Source organism: Mastomys coucha, unplaced genomic scaffold, assembly GCF_008632895.1.
Source record: "Mastomys coucha isolate ucsf_1 unplaced genomic scaffold, UCSF_Mcou_1 pScaffold14, whole genome shotgun sequence".
Taxonomy (NCBI): domain Eukaryota; kingdom Metazoa; phylum Chordata; class Mammalia; order Rodentia; family Muridae; genus Mastomys; species Mastomys coucha.
This window is the reverse complement of record NW_022196896.1, coordinates 40,906,044-40,919,165: the sequence shown is the minus strand read 5'-3', so window position 1 is coordinate 40,919,165 and position 13,122 is coordinate 40,906,044. Positions and strand designations below refer to the sequence as shown.

The 13,122-nt window shown below is 37.7% G+C and overlaps 1 protein-coding gene across 9 annotated transcripts in view; it reads right to left on the bottom strand.

Annotated features, from left to right (window-relative positions):
- Window positions 1-13,122, bottom strand: part of CUNH8orf34 (chromosome unknown C8orf34 homolog) — a 488,320-nt gene that overhangs the window by 129,601 nt on the left and 345,597 nt on the right. For all 9 annotated transcript variants that reach the window (XM_031366855.1, XM_031366856.1, XM_031366861.1 and 6 more), the window contains one exon: window positions 4,402-4,487. In XM_031366855.1, the coding sequence (XP_031222715.1) occupies window positions 4,402-4,487 (86 nt within the window). The remainder of the gene's footprint in view (window positions 1-4,401; window positions 4,488-13,122) is intronic.

Below are 13,122 nucleotides of genomic sequence, written 5' to 3'. Positions count from 1 at the left end.
GGTTGCAGTCCCTTAGGATGAACAACAATATGAACTAACAAGTACCCTCAGAGCTCCCAGGGTCTCAATCACCAACCAAGGACTGCACTTGGAGGTGTCTGATTGTTCTGGCAGCATGCGTATAGTAGAGGATTGCAAATTTGATCATCAATGGGAGGAGAGGACCTCGGCCCTGTGAGGGTTCTGTGCCCCAGTGTAGGGGAATGCGAGGGCCAGAAAGTGGGAGAGGGCGGGGTGGCAGTCATGGGGAAGTGGGAGGCAACAGGGGTTTGTTTTTGTTGTTTTTGTTTGTTTCTTTGTTTTTTGGAGGGGAAACTGGGAATGGAGAAATTTACATGTAAATAAAGAAAATATCTAAAATAAAAAAAAAAGAAAAGAAAAGAAAACAAATGCCAGCCTAGCAAAAGCCTCAATTACCATAGAGAGAGAAAACAAGATATTCCATGACAAAACCAAATTTCTATAATGTCTTTCCACAAATCCAGCCCTACAAAGGAATATAGATGGAAAACTCCAATACAAGGAGGGAAACTACACCCTAGAAAAAAAGCAAGAAACGAATCTTTCAACAAACACAAAAGAAACAGGCACAGAACATAATTTCACCTCTAGCAACAAAAATAACGGTAATTAACAATGAAATATCTTTAATATCATCTTCTTAACATCAATGGACTCAATTCTCCAATAAAACGACATAGACTAACAGATTGGATATGTAAACAGGACCCAGCATTTTGTTGCACACAGGAAATGCACTTCAGTGACAAAGAGAAACACTACCTCAGAGTAAAATGTTGGAAAACAATTTTCCAAGCAAATGGTACCAATAAAGAAGCTAAAGTAGCCACTCTAATATCGAATCAAATCAACTTTCTATCAAAAGTTGTCAAAAAAGATACGGAAGAACAGTTCATACATTTCAAAGAAAAAAATCTACCAAGATGAACTCTGAATTCTGAACATCTATGCTCCAAATGCAAGGGCACCCACATTCATAAAAGAAACTTTACTAAAGCTCAAAGTACACATTGTACCGCTCACAATAATAGCAGAAGACTTCAACACCTCACTCTCAATGGACCAATCATGGAAACAGAAACTAAACAGAGACACGGTGAAACTAACAGAAGTTATGAACCAAATGGATTTAACAGATATCTATAGAACATTTTATCCTAAAACAAAATCATACACCTTCTTCTCAGCACCTCATGGTACCATCTCCAAAACTGACCATGTAATCGGTCACAAAGCAGGTCTCAACAGATACAAGGAGACTGAATCCCATGCATCCTATCAAATCACCATGAACTAAGGCTGCTCCTCAATAACAACATAAACAATAGAATGCCCACATACACATGGAAGCTGAATGATACTCTACTCAATAACAACTTGGTCAAGGAAGAAATAAAGAAAGAAATTAAAGACTTTTAGAGTTTAATGAAAATGAAGCCACAACATAGCCAATCTTATGAGACACAATGAAAACAGTCCTAAGAGGAAAACTCAGAGCTCTGAATGCCTCCAAAAAGAAACTGGAGAGAGCTTACACTAGCAGCTTGACAGAACATCTGAAAGCTCTAGAACAAAAAGAAGCAAATTCACTCAAGAGTAGTAGAGGGCAGGACATAATCAAACTCAGGGCTGAAATCAACCAAGTGGAAACAAAAAGAACTATACAAAGAATCAACCAGACCAGGAGCTGGTTCTTTGAGAAAATCAACAAGATAGATAAACTCTTTGCCAGACTAACCAGAGGGTACAGAGACAATATCCAAATTAATAAAATCAGAAATGAAAAGGGAGATATAACAATAAAATATATCTTAAAATAATTATCTGTTTGTTGAATACTAACAGTTGAAAAATATTAAAATTATATTCTACATAATAAAAAAGAATGTACTCCCTTGTAAAAAAAAGCTCCCATATTGTAAACACCAAAAAATGCAAATTTCAAGAAAAAAATATTTCTTCATGTTGTGGCTTTTTTCCTTGGCATTTTTGATAGTTTTTAAATTTTTTAAATTTTCTTTTTTTTTTTTAAAAAAAAGCTTTATTTGTATGGATGTGGCATGTGTGTTTGTGTGTGTGGAATATGTGAGCAGGTACATCCTCTTCTAACATTTTCCATGTTATTTCTATTTCAGACTGGGTTTCTCGCTGCCTGGGAAGCTCACTGAGGAGCTTGACTGACTGGGAAGTGAAGCCCTAGGATTTTTGTGTCTCTGCTCCACCACCGTAGGTGTTCCACAGGTGGATTTACAGGTGCGTGTACAGGTGCGTGCTACTATGGTCATTACATGTATGGCAAGGATCTGAACTCAGCCTCACACATGTGCAACAAGCATTTTCCTTGCTGAGCAATCACCTCAGCTCATTGCTCTTCATTTTCTATAGTTTGTTTTCACTATCTTTTAACCTCATTTAAAAATTTGAGTTAATTAAAGTGATAAGTTATAATGATAGAAATTGTACATATCGGTAGGGCACCCTGGAATTTTCTGTTTTAATACATGTAAGCTTTTGTATAAAGTTAAACATATTTATAAACATTAATTATTTCATTTGTTTGTGATAAAATTATTCTCTCCTTTCCCTAGCTTTTGGTGTGTACATTACTGCTATATTACATCTCTAATGGCCATGAACTTACTGTCTGCTTTAAGATGTTCTTCATTCAGACATTAGGGAAATATTTCCTGAGTCCATGTGCTGTGACCTGCTAGATTACTAGAGAATCACCGTAATATATCTTAGATGGCACTGGAGTAACATTACAATTAGCACTTTTTCATCAAGCATTTTGAAGTACTCTAGCTTTAACTTCATATGAAAAGTCATGGAGTTTGTGTTGCATCATATAGAAATGGGTTTATACTAAATACTGTTAATTTTAAAAGATAATAAAGTAGACAGCTGTGGTGCTGGATGTTACAGCTTTGTCAACCTGAAACAAAGTCTAATCATGCCTGATTAGTTTTGTTCAACTTGATACAAACTAGAATCATCTAGGAGGAAGAAATCTCAATTGAGCAATTGTTCCCATCAGATTTTTCTGGAGGCATGTCTGTAGAGCATGGTTACTCTTTCATAGGAGAGGGTTCTGCATACCTTTACAGATACTACCCCTGGGTACATGGTGCTGGGCAAGCTGAGCATGCTATGGAAGCAAAAGCCAGTAAGAGACATTCTTCCACAATCTCTGCTTAAGTACCTACCTCCAGGTTTCTGTCTTAGCTTTCCTAGATGAGGGAAAGTAACTTAGACATATAAGCAAAAATTCCACATCCTCATACAAGGTAGTTTTGGTCAGTGACTTATAACAGCAGCATATACTGCTATACTAGGACATATACTAGGATATATATATACATATATATATATATACATATATATATATATGTATGTATATATACATATATATATGTATATATATATGTATATATATATGTATATGTATATATATGTATACATATATATATATATATATATATATGTATATATATATATATGTGGCATATACTAGGACACCTAAACATAGGGAATCTAAACTAAGAAATGGCTTCCAGCACATTGGTCTGTGTGCATCTCTGTAGAGCATGTTCTTGATTAGTAATTCTAGGTAGGGCCCAGCCCACTCTAGGTGGTTCCATGCCTAGGCAGCTGTATCAGAGACACAGCTGTGTAAGTCACGGGAGCAATCAAGCAAGTAGCATTCCTTCCTAATTTCTGCTTCAGTACCTGCCTCCAGGTTCATGGCTTGAGCTCCTGGGTTGGCTTCCCTAGATAACAGACTGTATCCTGTAAACTGAAATAAACTCTCCTCCTCACATTGCCTTTGGTCCTGAAATTTTATCAAAGCAACAGAAAAACAAGCTAGGGCAAAATATAATGAGGGGAAAGGAAGCATAAATTAGACACTCAGGACGAAAATAAAGCCTATCTTAGAGAAAGAAACAATATTTACAGTCTTAACACAACCTTAACATATGGCTGAGAGAAAAGTAGTGTATCTCCAATAGGATATTACTATTTTCTCCAAGAAGACTAACTGGACCAATGACAAGATAATAGGAGTAAAAGACATGCCAATTGTCCAGGAACTCATAATGACCTCCACTTTCTATAGAAAACAGATGGTGTAGAAAACATGGTGGAAAATCAAGTTGTAAAAATTTAGAATTAGTAGCATGACTTTGACAGTAGCCAATGTAAAGTTGCCTGTTCGGAATCTGCCCTTCCTGACTTCTTTCCTCATTTGTACTTCTGAGCCCAAGCCAGTGAGATGAGCTTGTGAGTCGAGGTTGCAGGAATTTGGTTCAGAGAACTTATTTTTGAAAATCACCAAGAGCTACTAAAACTTCAATAAATACTTTTGAATTTAAAACTTACCCAATGAGTCTGGGATTATATCATCTGAAGAATGAAATATTTGTAGTGTGTCTTCTGTCCTTTCTATCAGGTTGTCTCCTTGAAGCCTAAATAATTAAAAATCATCATTGGAAACTGTAACACTGCTAAATAGTGAGCTTCAAAGTATATGTCAGAATTCCAGACTCTTAAATTAAACATGCTTTTTCAACATAAGCATAGACATTTGTGCTCATCTTAATAACCATAAACTATATCTTGTCTTAATCTTAGGATGCTGCTTTTTCTAGCTGTAAAGGAAAGGTCTTCTATCTGTTTCTACTTATGCAGTACCATTACTGTAGTCCAGTGATTCTCAACCTATGTGTTGTGCCCCTTTGGAGTTCAAATGACCCTTTCACATGGGTCACATTTCAGATATTCTATATGTCACATATATACCTTACGTTTCATAAAAGTAGCAAAATTAGTTATAAATTAGCAATGAAAGTAATTTTGTCTTGAGCTTGCCAAAACATGAGGAATAGTATTAAAGGTCACACTATTAGGAAAGTTGAGAAGCACTGCCATAGACTAGTCTAGAGCCAAACTCCTTTATATCTTAACCTGAGCAAAAAAATAGTTACAGCAAATGATTTTACTAAGCCTTAAAGTCTGGTTGAGCAGAAAGAAAACAATCCTAATACTATGTGTTCAGCTGACTTTCAGGTCCTGGACTCATGAGACACTTTTTATAATTGCACAGAGGTTTGCCACATACATATGTGTCCAAATCAAATCAGTCTGAACAGTGGTGCACAATGAAAGCAGTCCTAAGAGGAAAATTCATAGCTCTGGATTGGCTTCAAAAACAAACCAGAGAGAGCACACATTAGCAGCTTGACAGAACATCTGAAAGCTCTAGAACAAAAAGAAACAAATTCACCCAAGAGGAGTAGAGGGCAGGAAATAATCAAACTCAGGGCTGAAATCAACCAAGTGGAAACAAAAAGAACTATACAAAGAATTAACCAAACCAGGAGCTGGTTCTTTGAGAAAATCAACAAAGTAGATAAGCCCTTAGCCAGACTAATCAGAGGGCAGCGAGACAGTATCCTAATTAACCAAATCAGAAATGAAAAGGGAGACATAACAACAGAAACTGTGGAAATCCCAAAAATCATCAGATCCTTCTACAAAAGCCTATACTCAACACAACTAGAAAACTTGGATGAAATGGAAAATTTTATGACAGATACCAGGTGTCAAAGTTAAATCAAAATCAGATAAATGATCTAAACAGTTCCATATCCCCTAAAGAAATAGAAACAGTTGTTAATAGTCTTCCAGCAACAACAACAAAAAGCCCAGAACCAGATGGATTTTGTGCCGAGTTCTATCAGACCTTCAAAGAAGATCTAATACCAATACTCCTCAAACTATTCCACAACATAGTAACAGGAGGTACTCTACCCAATTCATTTTATGAAGGCACAATTACTCTGATACCTATACCACACATAGACACAACAAAGAATGTGAACTTCAGAGCAATTTCCCTTATGAATATCAATGCAAATATACTCAATAAAATTCTCACAAACCAAATCCAAGATCACATCAAAATGATCATCCTTCATGATGAAATAGGCTTCATCCCAGGGATGCTGGTATAGTTCAATACAGGGATCATCAATGTACATCAATGTACATCAATGTACATCAATACATCAATGTAATCTACTATATAAAGAAATGCAAAGAAAAAATGGATATGATCATTTCATTGATCCTGAGAAAGAATTTAACAAAATCTAACATCCCTTCATAATAAAAGTCTTGGGAAGACTGGGAATTCAAGGCCCATACATAAACATAGTAAAAGCAGTATACAGCAAATCAGAAGCCAATATCAAACTAAATGAAGAGAAATTGAAGCAATCACACTAAAATCAGGGACTAGACAAGGCTGCCCATTCTCTCCCTACCTATACCTACTTTGTTGTAGAAATTATTAAAAAATGAATCTACCCCTCAAACTCTCTTCCCTGCCAGGGCACGTTCTAGTGCCAGTACCATCCAGCCTCATCACTAAGTTCTGGTGTGTTCTTGATATTTTCTCCCAGCTATTAGCAATGTCTCACTCACATGCAACTCTTTACACACCCCACATTCATTCATCTAATGCCTAAAACCTGGTAAAGCATGACTCTTAAGGCTTAATTATCTAATCAGATTTATATAATAATAAGATCACAATTAAAAGATGCCAATACAATAAATTCAATGCCAAATGATAAAGACAAATTTTTGACCCAATTAATTTAATCTTGTAAAAACCTTAGTCTAGGCCGGGCGGTGGTGGCACACGCCTTTAATCCCAGCACTTGGGAGGCAGAGGCAGGTGGATTTCTGAGTTCGAGGCCAGCCTGGTCTACAGAGTGAGTTCCAGGACAGCCAAGGCTATACAGAGAAACTCTGTCTCGAAAAAACCAAAAAAAAAAATTTAAAAAAAAAAAAAAAACCTTAGTCTGGTTATAACCATGAGGGGTGTGACTCGCCCTCATCATCTGCCTCCGTGAAGATCTCCTCCTCCTGTTCTCTGACCTTTCTTCTCCTACAACTCTAGCTCTACCTCTCTCTTCCTATCAAATCAAGACCTGTCACTGCTTTAATGTGATTGGTCAAAGAAAATGTTGTAATAGTACTTGAAGTCCTAGGCAGAGCAATCAGACAACAAAAGGAGATCAAAGGGATACAAATTCGAAAGGAAGAAGTCAAATTATCACTATTTGCACATGATATGATAGTATACTTAAATGACCCCAAAAATTCCACAAGAGAACTCTTAAACCTGAGGAACTACCTCAGCAAAATAGCTGGATATAAAATTAACTCAAGCAAATCAGTGACCTTCCTCTACACAAAGGACAAACAGGCTGAGAAAGAAATTAGGGAAAGAACACCCTTCACAATAGTCACAAATAATAAAAAATACCTTGGCGTGGGTCTAAGTAAGTGCAAGATCTGTATGACAAGAACTTCAAGTCTCTGATGAAAGAAATTGAAGAAGATCTCAGAAAGGATCTTCCATGTTCATGGATTGGCAGGATTAATAAAGTAAAAATGACCATCTTGCTGAAAGCAGTCTACAGATTCAGTGCAATCCCCATCAAAATTCCAACTTAGTTCTTCACAGAGTTACAAAGAGCAATTTGGAAATTCATCTGAAATAACAAAATACCTAGGATAGTGAAAACTATTCTCAACAATAAAAGAACTTCTGGTGGAATCACCATCCTTGACTTAAGCTGTACTAGAGAGCAATTGTGGTTAAAAACTGCATGGTACTGTACAGTCACAGGCAGGTAGACCTGTGGAATAGAATTGAAGACCCAGAAATGAACCCACACACCTATGGTCACTTGATCTTTGACAAAGGAGCTAAAACCGTACAGGAGAAAAAAGACAGCATTTTCAACAAATGGTGCTGGCTCAACTGGAGGTTAGTAAGTAGAAGAATGCAAATCGATCCATTCCTATCTCCTTGTACAAAGCTCAAATCCAAGTGGATCAAGGACCTCCACATAAAACCAGATATACTGAAACCAACAGAAAAAAAATAGGGAATAGCCTTGAGCACATGGGCACAGGGGAAAATTTCCTGAACAGAACACCAATAGCTTATGCTCTAAGATCAAAAATTGACAAATGGGACTTCATAAAATTGCAAAGTTTCTGTAAGGCAAATGATACTTTCAACAGGACAAAATGGCAACCAACAGATTGGGAAAGATCTTCACCAACCCTACATCCAATAGAGGGCTAATGTCCAATATATACAAAGAACTCAAGACGTTAGACTCTAGAGAACAAAATAACCCTATTAAAAATGGGGTATAGTGCTAAATAAAGAATTGTCAACTGAGGAATACCAAATGTCTGACAAGCACCTATAGAAATGTTCAACATCCTTAATCATTAGGGAAATGTAGATTAAAACAAACCTGAGATTCCACCTCACACCAGTCAGAATGGCTAAGATCAAAAACTCAGGTAACGGCAGATGCTATCAAGGTTGTAGAGAAAGAGGATCACTCCTGCATTGCTGGTGGAATTGCAAGCTGGTACAACCACTCTGGAAATCAGTTTGGTGGTTCATCAGAAAATTGGATATAGTACTACCTGAGGACCCAGTAATATCATTCCTGGGCATAAACCCAGAAGATGCTCCAACATGCAATAAGGACACATGCTCCACTATGTTCATAGCAGCCTTATATATAATAGCCAGAAGCTGGAAAGAACCCAGAGGTTACTCAACATAAGAATGGATACAGAAAATGTGGTACATTTACACAATGGACTACTACTCCTATTATTATTACTATTAAAAACAATGAATTTATGAAATTCTTAGTCAAATGGATGGATCTGGAGGATATCATCCCGAGAGACGTAACCCAATCAAAACAAAAACAAAAACAAAAACAAACAAAAAAACCCACAAGTGGTATGCACTCACTGATAAGTGGATATTAGCTCAGAAGCTCGGAATACCCAAGATACAATCCATAAACCAACATGAATCTTAAGAAGAAGACCAAAATGTGGATGTTACCTTCCCTCTTGACTTCACTCATCCACCGGACTCCTGGCAGCCTCTGTTTGGGAGCTAACACCTGGGAGCTAAGACAGATGCTCTCTGTTGACTGTTTGTCTTTGAAGAAGCCACCTGAGTAAGCCAGCTAGCCATCTGAAGATCTTCTGAACCTGGGGACTTTGACACCTGAACTTTCTTTGTAGTGTAATCTAGAGACTTGTTTTCAGTTTCTCCTGTGATTATAAAAACCCTGGTTTATTCTCAGTAAAGTGGAGCCTTGATTGGGGTGCAACTTGGCTTCATGTTTTCTCTTTGCATTTCAAACCCTCTATTTCAGGTCCTTTATTCCCTCCTGGCTGAGGTGAACCCCGTTTGTTAAACTCTGGGCAGTTTCATGTGGATACTTCGATCCTTCTTAGAAGGGGGAACAAAATACCCATGGAAGAAGTTGCAGAGACAAACTATGACTGAAGGAATGGCAATCCAGAGATTCCCCCACCTCTGGATCTATTTCATATACAATTACCAAACCAGAAACTATTGTGGATTCCAACAAGTGCTTGCTGACAGGAGCCTGATATAGCTGTCTCCTGAAAGGCTCTGCCAGTACCTGACAAATACAGAGGTGGATGCTCACAGCCATCCACTGGACTGAGCACAGGGTCCCCAATGAAGGAGCTAGAGAAAGGAACCAAGGAGCTGAAGGGGTTTGCAGCTCCATAGTAGGAACAACAATATGAACTAACCATTACCCCCAGAGCTCCCAGGAACTAAACCACCAACCAAAGGACATGGTAGGACTCATGGTTCCAGCTGTATATGTATTAGAAGATGGTCTAGTTGGTCATCAGTGGGAAGAGAGGCTCTTGGTCCTGTGAAGGCTCTGTGCCCCAGTGTAGGGGAATGCCAGGATCAGGAAGCATGAGAGGGTGGCTTGATGAGCAGTAGGAGGGGGCAGGTAATAGGGGGTATTTCAGAGAGTAAACCAGGAAAGAGGAAAATATTTGAAATATAAATAAAGAAAAAATTTTTAAAAAACATATAATTAGTAACTATACTATGCTCCATTATTAAAATTCTCCATAATACCATTGCTTATTGTATCATGGTAGAGTCACATAATAACTTGTTCTCTTTATGTTTTGTAAAATTACAAATATTTGGAAATTATAATTGTTTTTTATAATATTGCTTTTTCTGTATTTCTCTATATGCCACAACGTGTACTATATCAGCCTCCTGTAGATACAATCATGTTTTCTGGATTGTGTAATCTAACTAGGACGGTTATGACATAAAATGGTACTTGTTGCGAAGACTGAATGCCTGCATTTGATCCGTTAGGCCCACATATAAAAAAAGAAAGTTGTTCTCTGACCTCCACATGAGTGCCATGGCATGGGAAAACCCACACCCACAAATAAGTAAATAATGAAATGGAAAAATTAAAAATTTTCCAAGGATAATTTTCTTGTAATACTTTTTACAAGAATGCTGTGTATGCATTTTATACCTCACTAACTTTTACTACAGGAAAAGAAAACAGAACTTTTAACTGGTGAGCTATACTTTTTCTAAACCTTTCCTACCTCTTTCCCCTTTCAATTCATGTAAACAAATTAGGAAAAATATTTTGATAACCCATATTACCAAATGTTGCTTTTTTGAGTTCCCGTTTTTGTGATCATTCTGTCCAAATTCTGTTTTTTTATTGTTGTTGTTGTTGTTGTTGTTGTGTTGTTGTTTCAAGACAAGAGTTTCTCTGTGTAGCCCTGGCTGTCCTAGAACTCATTCTGTAGACCAGGTTGGCCTCGAACTCAGAAATTCACCTGCCTCTGCCTCCCAAGTGCTGAGATTAAAGGTGTGCACCACCACCGCCCAGCTTGTCCAGATTCTTAAAGAAGAAAGTGCTAAGGCACAATGTATATTTAAAGGTATAATTAATAATTGTTATTAGAAATAACAAGGGGATAGAGAGATAGCTCAATGGTTAAGAACACTTACTGCTCTTCTAGAGAACCCATGTTTCAGGTCTGAGAATATACATTGGGTGGCTGGCAAATGCCTGTAACTACAGATCCAGGTTAGACCCACTTCTGGCCACTAGAAACAACCCTACATATGTGCACATACACATATAAAGAAAAATTTAAAAATTGACCTTTTAAAACAGTCACAAGTGTTTCAACATACTTGCATAATTAACATTAGATTAACATGTAAATAGAAAATAAATCCTCTACAAAGATCCAAAGAATTTTAACATAGAAACTATGTCTCCTTGATGTGCCAGCATGTGTTTATGAGCCTGTAATCCCAGAGGATGTGAAGGCAGAAAGGCTCCAGTTCAACAGCAGACTGGTAAAAACTGTCTGAGGAATTGAAAAATTTAACAATAAATTCCCTTTTTGTTGTTTTTGTGTTTATCTTGTTTTTTTCTCATCTCATGAATCAGTAGAGACAAATGTTTACTTAGCATTTAATAATTTGATCAGTGGTAGGCCAACTGTTGCAAGGATCAAAGGGAATCCTAATTGTCTGGTTTTTGATCCTTGGTGTAACTGAGTTAAACAGACAAACAGCCCTGAATTCATCCCACTGAACTGGGTGTCCTTGAAGCTGGCTCATTTTCATCCAAGCACTGCCCTCCAGATGCCCGAGAAGCTCTTTGCTATGAGTTGGCACCTGTTCCCTGGGTGAGATGTGCTCCACTGCTCTGCCAGTATCCCCCAGGCTGAGAGCCACAAAACCACACTGTTGGTGGAGGTTAGCAGTTGCTGCACAGACAAGGGTTTGGAGGGAATGTCCGAGAAATACAGCCTTTAAAATCTTAAACTGGTTTGATTTTCCTTTTTACCACAAGCCTTTTCCAAGCTGTTTCTATTGGCTTTCTAAAACCACTCTTTCAGATTAAACAAACTTCTTTATATTTTTAACCCCTATATTTTTAATGCCTCTGCTCTTCATTGTCACACTGAATCAGCCCCTATACGTGCTGCCCCTACCCTTTCTTATTGCACTGAAGTTCTTCTGGGGAATGAGATGGAATTCAGTGGTGGAGCATGTGCTTAGCATGAGCATGAAGAAGAAAGGTATTATTACAACTTTAATCTTCTCCAAAGAACACTGCCTGCCCCACAACCTCCGCTCACTCAGGACTGTTGTGGATAACCCTTTCTTCTCTTTGGTAGTACATGCTGCTTAGGTCTTCAGTCTCTTCAATTCTTGTATCCCTAGTGTCTGGAGTGCTTGTGTGTCCATACTCAAACATATGTGATAACCTCAAAATCCTTTGACTTCCTCTGCTTCATCATCCATAAGCCAATGACAGGATTCTCACAGTCACTTGGTACTAGAAATGTTTATACCCATGTTTCTTGGAAGTACTTAATTTCTTTATGCCTTTTCATAATGCCATTCCAGTTAACAATTTTTTTGGAATGATTTTAATTGTATGTCCCTGTTCCCCATGTCCCCCATGCTCCTTCTTAGATATTTAGGTTTTCATAATTTCCCTGCTTTCCTCCTCTGTTAGAATTCATGTGTCCTTAGTTCCTTCCCATGCCATCTTTCCACCAATGTCACCAAGAATCCAACCCCACAAGAATCTGCCATATAGTGCTTGTGTGAAACTAAATAACAGTAATGGTGTTGATTGTTATGGCATGTTAATAATGACTCTAGTACTGGGAGTATAGAACTATAGATTGCCACTTTAAAGTGAGACTTCTGGGTTTTCTTTCTTCCATTTTTGTCAAGGACTTCCCAAGTATAACACCTTCCTTCTGTACCACTCAGAAAAATTATTTCGCCATTAATAAAGATCTTCAATTCACCCCCATACTTGAGCTCCACAATTATCTTCTTTATTTTTCTTTTTCTCAACTCGCAGAGGAGGAGTCTATTAAGGGGGCTGGTGATGGAGGTCCATGGTCTCACATCTCTCTGTTTGATCTTCAATTAGTTTTATCCACCCCTATCACACCATTGTTATTCATTATATGCATTTGCCCTATCCTTCCTCATAGGATATGAGCAAGCATACTTCTCTTGAAGCTATAAACTCCCTCTACTCTCTTTTCTCTCTCTTCTCCCCCTCCCTCTTTCTCTCTCTCTCTACTTCCTTCCATCCCTGCTTCCTTCCCACCTCTCTCTTTTTC